This window comes from Channa argus, chromosome 3 (assembly GCF_033026475.1).
Source record: "Channa argus isolate prfri chromosome 3, Channa argus male v1.0, whole genome shotgun sequence".
Classification (NCBI taxonomy): domain Eukaryota; kingdom Metazoa; phylum Chordata; class Actinopteri; order Anabantiformes; family Channidae; genus Channa; species Channa argus.
In genome coordinates, this window is record NC_090199.1 from 26,982,988 (window position 1) to 26,998,884 (window position 15,897).

At 40.9% G+C, this 15,897-nt stretch overlaps 2 protein-coding genes across 5 annotated transcripts in view; both read right to left on the bottom strand.

The window, feature by feature from the left end:
• Window positions 1–34: 34 nt before the first annotated feature.
• Window positions 35–9,473, bottom strand: LOC137123998 (NACHT, LRR and PYD domains-containing protein 14-like). 2 transcript variants are annotated; one of them, XM_067498546.1, is made up of 9 exons: window positions 9,342–9,473; window positions 5,942–7,553; window positions 3,659–4,003; window positions 3,202–3,369; window positions 2,936–3,106; window positions 2,537–2,755; window positions 2,283–2,456; window positions 604–777; window positions 35–463 (listed from the first exon to the last, which is right to left on the bottom strand). In XM_067498546.1, exons 2-9 carry the CDS (start codon window positions 7,534–7,536, stop codon window positions 445–447), a joined length of 2,865 nt encoding a protein of 954 aa, XP_067354647.1. In that variant the 5' UTR covers window positions 7,537–7,553; window positions 9,342–9,473; the 3' UTR covers window positions 35–444. The 2 variants fall into 2 exon arrangements, with proteins under 2 accessions (XP_067354647.1, XP_067354646.1); XM_067498545.1 differs by lacking the exon at window positions 9,342–9,473 and adding an exon at window positions 8,415–8,570 and having other exon boundaries at window positions 40–463.
• Window positions 9,474–9,500: 27 nt separating this feature from the next.
• LOC137123996 (ras and Rab interactor 2-like) overlaps window positions 9,501–15,897 on the bottom strand; it is a 35,315-nt gene continuing 28,918 nt past the window's right edge. For 2 of the 3 annotated variants that reach the window (XM_067498543.1, XM_067498542.1), the window contains 2 exons: window positions 11,647–11,810; window positions 9,501–11,276 (listed from right to left, as the gene is read on the bottom strand). In XM_067498543.1, coding sequence (XP_067354644.1) covers window positions 10,950–11,276; window positions 11,647–11,810 — 491 coding nt within the window. In that variant the 3' untranslated portion in view covers window positions 9,501–10,949. Of the gene's footprint in view, window positions 11,277–11,605; window positions 11,811–15,897 lie in introns of all 3 variants that reach the window. The other variant, XM_067498544.1, reaches the window with a different exon arrangement.

The following is a 15,897-nucleotide window of genomic DNA, read 5'->3' on the forward strand; positions in this document are numbered from 1 at the left end:
ATATAATGACAATGCTGAGACATATTCTGATACAAGTAGAAAAAGCCCTGCTGCACATTTACTGAACAACTCTTTGATCTGTTATTTCTGCCATTTCAAAGGCTGCACAATGTAACTTGGACAGAAACACAGACAACACTTGGTTTATTTTAGAAAATAAGGCACTGAATAAAAACATTATCGGTAATAAAAATGAAAGCTTTCTGAATTTATGTAAGATATCCATTAGGTTTTATAAATAAGCTTTAAAGTGAGTCAGCAAAGCCAAACCAAAAAAAAAAAAGAATAATAATAATAATAATAATAATAATTGGGAATTGAACTGAGCAATGACTGATGCTGCTGCAATATTCACTGAAATATGATTTCCGCTATCAAGTTGGGGTATAAGTACATGCTCTAAGAACCGTGAGCCAGCTTGAGTCTTTGTGTCGATTTTCTGTCTCATAAATCTGCTGAGACACTGAAAGAAAAAAAAAAAAAAGAAAGAAAAAAAAACAGTAAATGTAAATGTTTGTCTGATGAAATCTGAAAACTTTAAAAAAGGTACGAGACAGAAGCATGTGATCTCTTATAACAAACAGATATGATCACAGTACTCACTCTATTAGTTTTAATGCATATTTCCGGCTCTTTGTCAGCTCCATCAGCACTCTGATGTCTGAGTCTTCCAGACTGTTGCCCATCAGATGCAGCTCTGTCAGATGTTCAGGGTTTGATTTCAGGGCGCTGGTGAGGAACTGTACGCTCCTCGAAGTAAGACCACAGATCTGGAGTCTAGAGAGAAACATTTTTCGTCTTTTTCTCACTTTGTCACTACAAGATGGACACGACTGAGCTTGCAAATAATGATCTGGAGAAAACTCACCTAACTCAATTGTAGGTTATACACTGATCAGCCACAACATAAATACCAGCTGGCAGCCGCTTTTTGAATTTTAAAAAAGGTCAAATCTTAATAAATGCTTTGAGCATATAAACACATGCATATATAAGCCATATGGAAATAAGTATTCAACCTTATTTACTTATAGTCCCTGTTATAGCGCTTTTATCCAAACCCTGAAGCCCAAGTTGCTGCCGGTGGGTCAGGTGAGCACTTTGCATGGCAGCCAGTTGTTGGTTCAATCCCCGGCTCCTCCAGTCACATGTCGAAGTGTCCTTGAGCAAGACACTGAACCCCAACTTAGTTGCTCCCGGTGAGTGTTGGCCAGCTGCATAGCAGCTCCCCCATCAGTGTGTGAGTGTGTGTGTGATTGTGAGTGTGAATGGGTGAATAAGAAGCAGTGTAAAGTGCTTTGAGTGACGATAGGTAGAAAAGTGCTATATAAGTGCAGTGCAGACCATTTACCATTTAAAAGCGACTATTTACTATTTACCATTTCCTGACATATTTTCTGAGCTGCTGTTTACATGAGATTAAAACCAGACATTAGTATGAACTCAACAAGTCAATGTAGCTAAAATAAATAAATAAATAAATAAATACTTCCAATCAATTGAAATGGTTGTAGATTAAATTGGAATGAAATATGAAAAAGCACTAAACCCAAAGTAAGACTAAGCTCTCATCCAAGTGATTCCACTAACTAGTTTTTTTACTTGGCCAAATTTGAATCAGCGTTGTTCAGTGTTGATTCCATGTGAAAAGCTGCACAAAATATGTACTTAATAATCCAATATTGACTGTTCTTGATGCTTCCCTCACTGTATTTGTGGTACTGTAGTTTGGACAACTATCAAAGCATCAGATGTCATATTTAGAGCCTTATCTACTATTTATCTGAAAAGATACTTGATTGATGGACACACTAATATCTGTCTCGATTTAAAAGTTAGTTTTGTTGTTAGTTGAAGTTAGTAAATTAGTTAGTTTTCTATTAATAAAAAGTCCTGAAAAAGGTAAAACTAATTATTATATACAAATCTTTTTTATGGTTCGTGACAAGTCCAGTTGCAACCGAATATCACTCTTGGGAAATTCATGTCTTGGATGGCTGAGAAGAGACATTTCATTTCCCCACACTTTCTTAATCTATTTCATAAAATATGAATTTCATCTACTTGAAATATTTAGACAGATATTTAGATAAGTGCTCTCTGTGCAATGCAGACGATGTCATACGAATGTTCTGAAGTAATGTTTTAGTACTGACTTTTAAAATAATTAGTATGAGCTGTCTGAACCCACATTTGAAAGACAATAAATAGTGAGTTTATATTTTTTTTTTCACGGAAATACAACGTTGAGAAGAAGTGATATAAAGAAATACATGACTTACGATAATATCTCGAGTTTGCAATGAGGACTTCTGAGACCCAAGCAGAGTTTCCGCGCTCCCTTATCTTGCAGGCTGTTGCCAGAAAGGTCCAGCTTACTGATAATACTGTTGCTTGATGCCAATCCTGATGCGAGCGCTGCACAGCAGTCATCCGTCAGACTGCAGTGGCTCAGGCTGAAATTAAACAAAAGGGTGTTGTAGCACAAAAAGCAGAAAAATGAACACTAAAGATGTCGGTTTGAAAAATGATTTACTTGAGAGCTTTCAGGTGGCTGTAGGGATTCGTCAGTCCAGCTGTAATTTGTTTGACTCCGTGGTCTTTAAGGCAGTTCATGCTGAGGTCAAGGTCTTTCAGCTCCACTGCCTGCCAGTCTGTTTTTTGCATAAACTCACTACTGTAGAGCTGCGAGACGGAGCACAGGACATTCGCCAAATAAAAGCAGCCAATGTCAGTGATTCCACACCTTGAAACACTGAAAGAAAATAAGACAAAATAGCCTTTAAAGATGCTACTAGGCTTCTGAAGGCATCTGTGGATGTGCATTTTAAAAGAAACTATTTGAATAGTCATGCTGATGTCAACAGTGGAAAATCTGATCGCCCAGGTTTCTATTTCTTTAAATAAGCGATGTGCAAAAGCATTGTGTACTTACTTGAGTTTTTCCACACTGCACCATGCGCGCATGCCTTCGCATATGACGGCAAAACCCGCATCTTTCAAGTTGTTGTTGCTCAAATTAAATTCTACCAGATTGCTGCTTTCAGACTTCAGAGCTTCCCCAATATTTTTACAGCTCAACACCGTGAGGCCACAGTGGTACATCCTACAAAAGGGATATGAAGAGGTACAAAACACCATTTAATCATTTGTGTTTACGAGCAGAAGTCAGGTCTTTGCAGTACATTAAGCTGTACTCACTCCAACTTCCTTAGCTTCGAAATGTCAAACTTTTCAAAGAGCTCGTTAGCCCCCTTGTCCCCAACCATATTGATGCTCAGATCCAACACTTTCAGGTGGCTGGAGTTCTTCTGCAGAGCTGAAGCCAGATGATGGCACCCACTCTGCTTAATGCTACACTGTGATAGTCTACAGTAAAAAAAAAAAAAAATGACAGCAACATAACAGCAATAGCCAATTATGTGCAACGATTCGAAAATGACATCAACATATTTAGTTTGCGTTGTAGTGGACAGGGTTCAGGGGGTCAACATAACGCTGGCTGTGACTGACGGGTCAGTGTGCCCGCGCTGACCCCTGTCCCACACCTTAAAACCAAAGTTTGTGCACATTACAATAATGAAACAATCAGTGAAGCATCTACATTGATATCACTGCCATATCCAGAAAGAGGGAAAAACTATTTCTCAACACTTACTTAAGTGTTTCTAAATGGCATTCCAGAGACCCCAGACCGCTTGAAAGATGGTGCAGGCCATCATCTCCTATGTCATTGTTACAGAGATTCAGCTCTCGCAGACTCCATGACTGCGTCAAGGCAGTGGCCAGATATTTGCAGGCCTGTGACGTCATGCCACAGCCTTTCAAGCTGAGTACTTTCAGTCTGCATCTTTGATCGCTCAGCCCCTTCACAAGTGCCCTGACTCCATTGTCACCGATGCCATTGTATCCCAGATCCAGCTCTTTCAGGTAGGACTCTCTCGTGCTCAGAATTGCTGCCAAGGGTTGACAACACTTGTCTGTCAGGTTAGAGAACTGCAGCCTGCAAAGACATGTAAGGCCATGAGCAAACAACATAATATTTATGTATTTTGGAATCCATAAACACAGGTACTAGGGACATTTTTAGTAGTCAGTGTTAGTTCTTATTGTTACTAACTACTTTTTTTTTTCCCCCCAGCAAGACATGCTGTCACTGGCTCCACAAAGAAGTGTGTTAGCTAGATATCCACCATAAAACTACCTACATCTGAACATTTACTTCCCAACAGGGAACCCACGGGAACCAGCACAGGTGATCAGTCTCAAGGACTTAAAAGACATGGAAGACAAAGTAAGTCTTCAAATGACAAAGTTTACAAGGACTTGCTAATTAGACTCCTGACCACTTTGTATGAAGGTTGATTTGCATGATGAGTAACATCCCGTTGTCATTTGTGTGAACCCAGCTGTGGAGCTAAATGTATAAAAGGCTGAACAACCTACACAGCGTGGTCAACCATTCAAAAGGCATTTCACAACGTGTCTTACAGTTTTTCCCGCGACAACTGGCAAAACAGTTGGCTACTATATTTTAAACATGTCAGAAAGGATGTAAGATACAGATATGTGAAAATCTAGTGGCATTCATTTGAAAAAACACTCACTGTGGTATTTGCATCCAGGAAGTATTCACAGTGCTTAACTTTAACCACATTTTGTTATGTTAAAGCCTTATTCCAAAATGGATCAAATTCATTATCCCTAAAAATTCTACAAACAAAACCCCATAATGACAATGTGAAATAAGTTTGTTTGAAAAAAAAAAACAAATCACATGTTCATAAGTATTCATGGCCTTTGCCACCAGCACTCAAAACTGAGCTCTGGTACATCCTGTTTTCACTGATTATAGTCCACTAGTGGGAAATTCAGTTGATTGGTCACGATTTGCAAAAGGCACAAACCTGTCTATAAACTGTAAGGTCCCACAGTTGCAGTGCATGTCAGAGCACAAACCAAGTCCTGAAGTCCAAGGAATTCTCTGTAGACCTCCAAGAGAGGATTGTATGGAGTCACAGATCTGGGGAAGGGTACACAAAATTTCTGCAGCGTTAAAGGTCCCAATAAGAACAGTGGCCTCCATCATCCATAAATGGAAGAAGTTTGGAACCACAGGACTCTTCCTAGAGTGGACCAGCCAAACTGAGCGATCAAGAGAGAATTGGGTCTTGAACCCAATTGAACATCTCTGAAGAGATCTGAAAATGGCTTTGCACCAACGCTCCCCATCCATCCTGATGGAGCTTGGGAGGTACTGCAAAGAAGAACGTGAGAAACTCCCCAAAAATAGTTGTGCCAAGCTTGTAGCATCATACTCAAAAAGACTTGAAGCTGTAAATGGTGCTAAAGGTGATTCAACAAAGTATTAAGCAAAGGCTGCTTATGTACATGTAATTTATTTTATTTTATTAAATCTGCAAAGATTTCAAACAAACTTCTTTCAATGTGTCATTATGGGGTATTGTTTGTAGAATTTTGAGTAAAATAATGAAATTACTGATTTTTGAAATAAGGCTGTAATGCCCTGTATGTCTGTCATTTGGGTGAACGGATGTTTTTTGAGAGCTCGACACACTGCAGCACGAATATACACAGGGTCACTGCAAAGTGATGAATATGGCCTGGAGAGTTGCTGCTACTATTTAAAGCTTCTGAAGTTGACTTCTGGAGTTTTGGTAAATTAGCATGTTCCTCGTTTTAATTGTGTTTTCTGTATTTGAAGAATTTTTATTCCTACATGTTGCCTCTTTGTTGTCAAATTGCAAACATTTTCCTTAGTTGTAGTCCATTGACCTCTCAGGGCCACCATACATTTAGCTGGAACAGGAGGCCAGCTCCAAAAATTTGCAAATACTTATGAAACTTATGTCATTACAGCATATTACTACTACTACTGCTGCTGCTGCTGCTGCTGCTGCTGCATATAGAGGGTACTTACACGGCATTTCTTGATTTTAAAACAGCTGGCAGCTGCTGGAGGAGTCTCTGGTCACATCTCTCAGACACCTGCATCTGAAAACGCTTATAAATCCCTTCGAAAGCGCAGGTCTTTTGCATCAGCAGTGTAAAATGCTTTGGTACGATATCACTGATCGGAGAGAAGCCATACTTCAAAAAGAACCTGACCTCGTCGAGTAGAGCAATACTGTCATACTCTCTCAGACAGTAGAAGAGACTCACGGAGGTGTTCTCCAGGATCTTTTTTCTCGTGTACTCAAACAGCTGATCAGTGGGGTCCAATACATTGTCCTCATAAATGAGGCCAAAGATGAAGCGTAGAAAGACATCATATTTCCCCTCTGCACTCTGCAGAGCCTTGTCCACCAGATCCTGACAGCATGCAGACTTAGAAGGACTCAATTCAATGTCTCTCAACTTGGCCGATGCAGCCAAGTACTGCTGGATGCTCCAGTGACCAAAGCGAAACACCGTGGTGTTATGCAGACCCCTCTCTTCTATCAGCACAGGTGGACACTCCTTGGACAATGCTGATGCTTCCTCAACACTTATGTCACACTTTAAAAGGTCATGCTCATACATTACATTACCCTCTTCCATCCAAAGTAGGGCCAGCTTTTCCAGTTTGTCAATAATATCTGATGATCCAATCAGATTGGTGTAAATTTGCGTTAGATTCCAAGGGCTGAAATTAAAACCGTCATCCGGTTCTAGATCATACTTAAAAAAATGTGCAATGATGGTGCAGATCGAAGGTATACGACAAAGAAAGTCCAGATTGCCCGATATTTTCATTTGGTCAATAGCTTTGTTGGCCAAGTCGTCATTACCAATAACTGTCCTGAAGTGCTGCTCCTTCTGTTCATCACTGAACCACTGGACCTCAGTTTCTTTAAGCAAATGGCAAAGAGGGATTTGTGAGGCCGCTGCATACCGTGTCGTTATCCAGACATGAGCACTGGATAGTAAATTCCCCATGATCAGGTTGGACAATAGAATATCCACTGTTGATACCTCGGAAGCATCGGTTACTGTTGGACAGTTGAAGTTTAGTGGGACGATGTACTGATCCAATCCATCTAAGACAAACCAAATGTTGTTTCCATTTAGGGTGGAAGCGTCAAGCTGCTTCAACTCTGGGTAAAATGTCTGGAGAAGTTCAACAAGGCTCAGTTCTTGTGTGATCAAATTTAACTCCCAGAATGTGAGAGGAAAAAAGAGGTGGATCTGATGATGTTCTTTCTCCTCGGCCCAGTCGAGAGCACATCTCTGTACTGTTGTGGTTTTTCCAGATCCACTTATTCCTAATGTGAGGACTGTTCTTTTGCTGCTGTTGTGTTTGCAGTCACATGATAAAACCTCTTTTAGCGGGGCAGTTTTAAGAGCAAGCCAAGTTTGAAGGGTGTTATTGTTGACAAAATTGAACTCATGCTCGAACGCAGCAGATAACACGTTGCTGACTTTGTGCTCGCGATAGCAAAGTCTGGACGGCAGTGATGAGTTTTCTGAATCCGTTTCATTCAGTTTCTGGTATTTTTTCTTCAGTGTTGTTTTCAGACAGCGTTGCAGATCCATCACAGAGGCAAAGCTTCCTGGAAAGATGGGAATGTGATGAGCGTTAAAACAGGAGCTACATGATGAATTTATTTCTTTATCTAACCTGCAGAAGCTAAAGCGTTTTACAGCAGACGTGAAATGACGTCAGGCTCCTACACATAAGTGAAAGCTCGATGCACTTAACCAGTCTTGTTTTATATATAAATACAGTGACGACCACAGCATTGTCATTTTAACTTTTTATATTTAGGCCTAAATAACTCTGCAGGTCACATTCATCAATTTTTAAATTCAATACTGGGATTTTATTTAAACTAAATTAGATTCCTTCATAATCGCATCCAATTGTGACATGTTCGCTTTGAACCTTGACTTAAAAAAAAAAAAAAAAGTAAAATGATAAATGCTCTGCACCTTTACAGGCCAACAATGCGATTAACATCGGCAAGGAAATTTATTTCAGCAACGTAAGAAGGGAACTTCTTTGAATAATCTCCTCTGATCCTCGGCATTTTATGTGGTTTGCTTGATGTCTGTCTCACTCACGTTTGTTTCGTGTGCGTGGGGAAATGGCTCAGGCTCAAATGGTACTAACGGTTTTGATACGGACGTGAGTCATGTTAGACTTCCTGATTTCAAAGTTAGAAATAATCAACAATGAGAAACGCGAAACCACGTCGATTTAAAGCCATAACGTGCACTGAGTATTAACATAATCAAATATTTTTCTTAATGTTAAAACTGCACGAGGCTGCATGTTTAACAGAAATTAGTGAAAGAATGGAGGAACACGCTGCTAGTTAAGCTAGTTACAAATGCAATCAGGTGTCAAGTGTTAAGTTAACGTTGCCTGTTACTGATTAGCTGGCAAATTAAATCACGCTACGCAAACTTACCAACACTGTTCTTCCCGAACTGAAACTGGCACGAGACGGTGACGTATTAGTCAAACATGAAGGTAGAAACGACCCCTGAGGAAAACTGCCAGTTTACTAAAGCTGAGCACAGTAAGGGGGGGGCGACAGATACACACGAGTACTCTGGATACCGTATAGGACTAAACAGGAGCGGGTGGCTGAGCCAAACGCGGCTAACGTCTCTTCCCTCTGCTGCCCCCCTGTGGTCAGCGGTGACTTGTGGAGCATCGTGAGCCAAAAGCTTTTGCAGGGATGCGGGGATTCCGGTACGAAGGTGACGCGTCCACATCGCTCCAGACGTGTCCGGAATTTTAGAAGTTGTCTTTGTCTATCAGAGAGGAGGAGACGAGATACCAGCAGCAATGCAAACCCGATCGATTCATGACTTAATCTGATGGACTGACTGAGACGGTTTGTGCTTTAGGTAAATTATAAACCATATGCTTACTTTCGTTTTTAAGAAGAGAAGAACCAATGTGGAACATATATTTTTTACTACAGTACATTTTTGTTTTACTTAAAAACTTTACTTAAGTACTCCGCCCACCACTGCCTCTAAATGGTTGTTTAACATCCCACAAACATTAACCAGAGTCAGAGTCAGAAGCCTGAAGAATCCAACAGCATGTATTAGGCCATTCACACAGGCTTCTGAGCGTTTGGACAGTGAGGATTTGCCCATGAACATGCAGGTGTAAAACATTAAAATAATTTCTCTACATTCTCATTGTGGGGGCTTATGTAGTGATAACACGCTGGGTATGGGGCCATGCCTAGAGGACATTAGGGAGGACCTTAGAGTGCAGAGGAAGAAGTCTTAACCTCCACCACGCGTCAGCACTTTTCTCTGCCACCTGGACCACAGTGAATGCTAAGAGGTATAAGATGCTCCAGCAAAACACTCACCATTTGTGCTCCTGGTCTGGAGCGTGAATCATTGTGGCCTGCTCACTTCTCCAGCCATCTGCACTTTGGAGCCTTTATCCTTGGTACATGCATCATGCTTGAGGAGTATCTTACAGTAATATTAGACCTGAGAGCAAACAGCAGAAGGACTAACAAGGCTTCTCAGCAACAGTTTATTTACCATAATCACATCAAAGCAATAAATATGCTCCTTAACAATACAATGCTGACATTTAAACTTCAGCCCTATTCTGGAAAATACAGTCACAGTTTCATTATTTTGGCTCTGAAATTTGGATTTGAAATTAAACAACCAAGATGTGTTTGAGCACAGGCTTCACAGGCGTCCATCTGCAGAGCAAAGACCCGTCCAGTAAATTTAAAGCATTTGGCTGAAACTGAAGGAAAATACAGGTTTAAGCACTTAAATCATCCATCCTGCATTTCCTGGAAGGTTTTCTTGATCACCAAGGGGACAATTCTTCTCTCACCCAAAACAATTGTTATTTACTGTTACCCTCAAAAGTGTTGGAGGTCTAGGAAATAAAATGGCTGTAATTCCTACACAGTTCATACTTCAGTCGACCTTTAAAGTACATCGTGATTGTTTCATGTCAAATCCGCTGTGGTCATATATAGGGCCAAAATGATGAACAATGTGTTTAAGTCCTCTAGTTTCAAGGTAATATTCTGCCTCTAAAATGATACTTTTTTCTTAAAAATAATACTATGCTGGAGTCAGAAAATAGCATTGTATGGAGTGCATTTGATATACAGTATCTCCACCGTCAGCTTAGAGCTTTTCATAAACATCGGTGGAAACAGTGTTATTTTAAACTGACAACTGAGAATAACTGGTATAAAATTTAGAAAAGTCCAGTAATAAATGGAATACAAATCTTTCTCACTTTAGTGATAGAAAAAAAAAGAAATATTTGAATACAAAAATATATCTACACAGAAATACAATTGACCAGCAATTGCAGAAATAAAAGACAAAAACATAAATCAATGTTTACAATAGTTCATTTTACCTATTAAATTAATGTTTAGCATTAAGTTTTAATGTGGGTCATTTTAATGAAAGCTCACTAATGCCTAGATTACAGCTAAAAGCTTTCAGTAGCATCCAGTATGTTCAATTCCTTTAAAAAGGCACCAGGGAAAACAGCAGTTAAGTCAAATGTTAGTTGCATAAAATGCTGTGTTTTACTGTGTGAAATTCGCTTTGAACATTTTATACTCGTCCAAAAACAACTTTCCACCTCCATGTACCAGCTTCAATACACAAACTTTCAATTTCAGCATAACCCCCCTCGCAGATATAGGCTAAAGACTGCATTATTCAATTTTAGGTGAAATGCAGCTGAACCACATTTCTGAGGCCGAAACTGAAACAGTAGCACTTTCAACGGTCCATCCGCCATCACTTGGGTGTTTCTTGTAAAAGCCTATTCTAATGTTTTAATGCCTATTTAAAATGTGCACCAATAAGCACATCTTCGTTCATCTTTCTCTTCAGACTTCCTCAATTCTATCATACCAAACATCTACAAGAACCACAAGAATACCAGTTACTATAGCGTAGGATGAAGCAGTTGTCCTCCGCTATTCAACCTGAAGGCAGTTTTGGTTTTGCATGATGGCCGGGATGCAAAGGTTAAGGTTAGGTATCCTCCGGTAGACGAAGTGGAAGATGTGTGCACGGGGTCGGCTGTGGAGCTCAGCTTTGATTCGTTGAGGGTGTGTGTCAGGGGCGAGCTGCTGGCTGGTGTCCTTGGTGACCAGAAACAGTGCGTAGTTTTCGGGGTTGAGGATCTTGAATTTGTAAGCACAGAGAGAGCAGACCTCTTCTGTGGTGGTGTATGGGTGGACAAGGAGGGTTTTGGCTGTGCAGCCTGTATCCAAGTCCTGCAGGGCTACACGGAGAAAGTTCTACGGAGAGAAAGTGTTTTGTTTATAAAGAGAAGGAGGAAGAATGAAGGAATGATGATTACTCAATCAAGAAAGCAGAAAGCAGTAAACAGCTGAAAAACAAAATAGCTGTAGAGGGGGAGTCACATGCAGTTATTAAGTAGTCCACTAGATTGTGCTCTCTACCAAAATATAAAACCACAGAGCCTGAACTACATGCAGTGATGTTAGTGGCAACTACAGATGAAGCCCTTGTCACTGAAAGGACCAAAGATAGCACCTTACATGCCGTTTTCCAATTCTGAAGGCGAACCTTCAATTTGTTCGCACTTGGTAAAACTTAGACTCACTGCCTGGGATGTTCAAGGTGGGTTCAGGTCAGGCGTGATACCTGAAAATCGTCCACAGACGGCACTGAACGCTGGGCTGTGCGCCGGCGGTGCCACTGGTGGAGCGTGTTCCTGGCCTCGGAGCTCAGCACACGGGCTGCCTGCTCCTCCTGGAAGTTCTTAATGAGAGCCATGGCTCCATAGGCACTGGTCAGGTAGTAGCCGCCTGGAAAGAAAATTTAAGGAAAGAGGTTTAGAGAAACAGACGGAGAACGGGTTAAAGAAACTGGAAAGAACTAACAGGGCCACATGTCAGGACTGGTCATCAAGAAATGAAACCAACTGACACTGCACGATGTAAAAATGATATCAAGACGGTTTAAACACTTCTGCTTTTGTAATAAAATGAATCAGAGTTATGGATAAAGAACTGAGAGAACTAAATTCAGTTAACATGGGAAATGGGTTGACGCATATATATGGGAAACTATTCCAGTCAGGGAATGTGCGAGCCACAGTATTTCCTCGGAACTGGTTCCACTCTATTGTAATTAAAGACTGCCTGGAAATTTTTGGCAGTGATTTTAAAGACTTTCCTTCCTATCCCTGTATTTCCCAGGCTCACTTTCCCAATCCTGGTGGTAAACTCAACTGAGCTGAGATTGTAATGGGAAAAACATCCGTAATAAAAAGGTACAAAATATTAAAAAAGTACATGCTTTGCATTTTTTTCAGAAGCACGTGCTAACATAGGTTGGCACTGCTGTAGTAATAATCATGTCTTGTCTGTCGAGACCGACTTGTTGTGTGAAGTTTTATCTACACTGAAAAAGCTACTTAGATTTAACAGGTTTAATGTAGATTCAGTCCGTCATTGCAAACTGTCCTTCCAAACTGAAAAGATGGCATCTTGCTCCTAAACATGAGCTTTCTAAACCAGCCTCTAGATTATGTTAGTTTGAGATCACCAACCTTGTGATGTGTGAAGGGACAAGGGAGCTCTGTTAGAAACTATTATACAAGGACCCAAACAGGTAGCAGCAGAGTCAGACATCTGGAGATTTTTAGAATGTACCCAGCTTAGTATAAATCCAGTAGTGAAACATTTCAACCTAAGACCTAAAAGAAGTCCTGCTGACTCAACTGCCAACTACCCACATCTGGATGACTGAGAACCCTGATCACAGTATAAAGCGTTGTGCTGAATGTGGTAAAATACTTTAGCAGTTAGCCCTTTGTGCCTTATACCCGTGGTTCCCAAACTTATTCTGCTATTCTACTCTTAAGATATCAAATCCCTCCACAGGGTACATATTTTCATCACAACCACTTGACATTTTGGATTAGTCTGTTTTATCCTAAATAGAAGTTTACAACACATTATGAACATTGAAAAGTTTTACTGTGTTACAATTAGTGTTGCTTTCAACGGATTTTCTAAATTTTGTTGTTTTGTTCAAAAACTACAAGGTTACAAACTCCATGTTGATGGTAAATGGTCTGCACTTTTCTACCTATTGGTACCCAAAGCACCCTGCTTCTCTTTTACCTATTCGCACACACTCACACACCGGGGAGGGGTCTGCTATGCAGCTGGCCAACAATCACTGCAAGCAACTACGTTTCTTCCTTAAAGAAACTACCACATGTGACAGGAGGAGCTGGGGATTGAACCAACCACCCTACCTCCTGCGCCACAGTCACCCCATGTGATTAAGAATTTTTCTGCAAGAATTAGACTTCTTGATCTGCAGTATTTTCAGTGACTGGTTTGGGCTTGCAGATCCTGTCAAAACAGGGCAAAGCTGTGAGATTGCCACTCTTAGTTCATTCTCAATGTCCAGCTTTGACCTGTATTTGTCCTGATTGAAGCAACTGCAGAAAATCCACATACGTACAATTTTAAACACGGTACAAAGTCTATTCAATACAATATCTGTAACTGCTTATCCTGTTCAGGGTCATGGGGGGCTGGAGCCTATCCTGGCTCTCATTGGCTTAGAGGTGGGGTACGCCCCAGACAGGTCTCCGGTGGATCTCCGGGCCAACCCAGAGAGACATACACAGACAGACAAACATTCACACTCACACCTACAGGCAATTTAGATTCACCAATAAACCTAACATGTGTGTCTTCGGACTTTGGGAAGTGCAACCTCGAGTGACCAAAGGAACATGCGCAAGCACAGGGGGACATGCAAAGTCCACAACAAAGGGTTGCAGCTGGCCAGTAGATTCAAACTGGGGACCTTTTACAGGTAGCTGTGAGATAGTAGCCGCGCTCACCCACGTCTCATTTCTGCCAGTCATTCAATGTCTCATTAAGTCAATATTGGTGTACCTGTTTTGTCTTGGCACAAAGCTAACAGAAACTGGCCTTTGTCCATCTATCCGTCATCTAAACCAAACATCACACTGAATGAGAGGTGGGGTACACCCTGGACAGGTCACCAGTCTATCACAGGACCACACAAAGAGACAGACATCCATTCTCACATGGATGTCCCGTTCACACAAATTAAGATTCAACAACTTTATTGATCCCAGAGGGAAATTGTGTTGCCTTGGTATAGCTGCTCTCCACGTAAAAGTAGAAAGAAAGGAAAAGAACATCCACCAAACCAAGACAATAAACAAATAGTAACTACTGATCAATAAGTAAGAAAAAACCCAGCTAGAGGAGTAAAAATTAATGAAAAACACATTAATATTTCTCCATTTGGACCATTTAGTCCCCCTCTTTTTTACAGAAGAGGGATGAGTTGAACAGTTTAATGGCCTCTGGGAGAAAGGATGTCCTGTGTTGTTCTGTAGAGCACTTGACTGTGATCAGTCTTTGGCTGAACGTGCTCCTCTGTGCAGCCAGCACACAGTGGAGTGGGTGGGAGGGATTTTCCAGGATTGACAGGAGTTTGGACAACATTGTCCTCTCAGCCACAACATGCAGCGGGGTCCAGCTTCTCCCCCAGAACAGGACCAGTTTTTCCTTCTATTTTCCTATTATTTTCCTTCTTCACCAGTGCAGTCAACTTGTCCACCTTGTTCTCTCAGAGACTGTACATTGCCTATAATCAGAGATGCAAGATGCAGCTTGAGTCTTCTCACCCTTGCTCACCTGTTTTCTTCTCCCCCCCCCCCTCCGCTTTTTACCAGCTCTGCGACTTCTCATTTTCCTTTTTATTTCATCCAGGATGCTTAAAGTCCAAAAGAAACTTAAATCCACGTTGCTGATCTGCTGCAGCCCAATCAACTATTCCCGACCGTAAACAAATACCTCGGCTCCAGCTCCATACAGCCGTTGCGCGCTGGTCACAGCTTGAAGCAGAAAAAGTTTGCTGATAATAGAAACAAAAACTCCCCCAACCGCATGTTCAGGGCTTAGCTTTACACAACAAACTAGATAGTTTACTATACTAAAATACTACACTAAAATATAAAAAAGGAAGAAGAAACTTAAAAAAAAAAAAAAAAAAAGGAGAGCGACTGCAACAGGCTAGTGGCTCAGCCCGCACCTGTGCATAGTAAAACCTAACCTTACTTCACGTCTTTGAACTGTGGGAGGAAACCAAAGCACCTAGACCACCAACCATTGTTCACTAAGCTGCTTATTGTTAACATTTTTCTGCCAGGTGAGTTATGATCACAAGGCTTTTTCATTGTTGGTTTTGAGGAAAACTTATTGATGTGTTGGCTGTGTTCCTCCCTCTTGATAACAGATAAAATAACAAGTCAAATTCTTCAAACAAGACAAAAAAAAATACATAGTAGCTTTAAGATCTAACAGGAAGGATACCGTACATATATCAATGCACCTTATGCTACTTAATGCTTGTGGACAAACCAATTACTCCAAAGGGTTCTGTGAGGGAAAAAAAACAAAAAAAAAAACTGTTTGATGGTGAAGACTTCTAATATGTGACCCCCACCCATGATTCCTAGCGATAAGAACCTTTTCCAGCCATTCAACTAGAGGTATGGTATGTTTTCTGTCAACACACAGATAGGTGTGTCCTGCTGGACAGACCTTCCTTTGACCAGGTTATACAACAGGGTTGGAACTCATGCTCACCACAAACACACACACACACACACACACACACACACTGTAAGGTTGCTGTCCTCACGAAGAAAATATTCAACATTATATGACCAGATGAAGGGTCTCATGGAAATAAAAACACAACAGGAATCTTGGGCCAAGCAAGTGCTTTCCTATTCGTACACAGGTACAGTACAAGGAGAGATTCTGGGTTTTCACTTTACATTAAGGTTTAGTAGTAATAAGCAACGTTTTGGAGGAATTTTAGGAAATG

Excerpts from the sequence above, each read along its gene's own strand:
- LOC137123998 (XM_067498546.1), bottom strand. The coding sequence starts at position 7,536 with ATGGATCTGCAACGCTGTCTGAAAACAACACTGAAGAAAAAATACCAG. Across the intron at positions 2,756-2,935 it reads TGCAGTGTGGAAAAACTCAA|TGTTTCAAGGTGTGGAATCA; the intron begins GTAAGTACACAA and ends ATTTTCTTTCAG. Across the intron at positions 2,457-2,536 it reads AGCCACCTGAAAGCTCTCAA|CCTGAGCCACTGCAGTCTGA; the intron begins GTAAATCATTTT and ends GTTTAATTTCAG.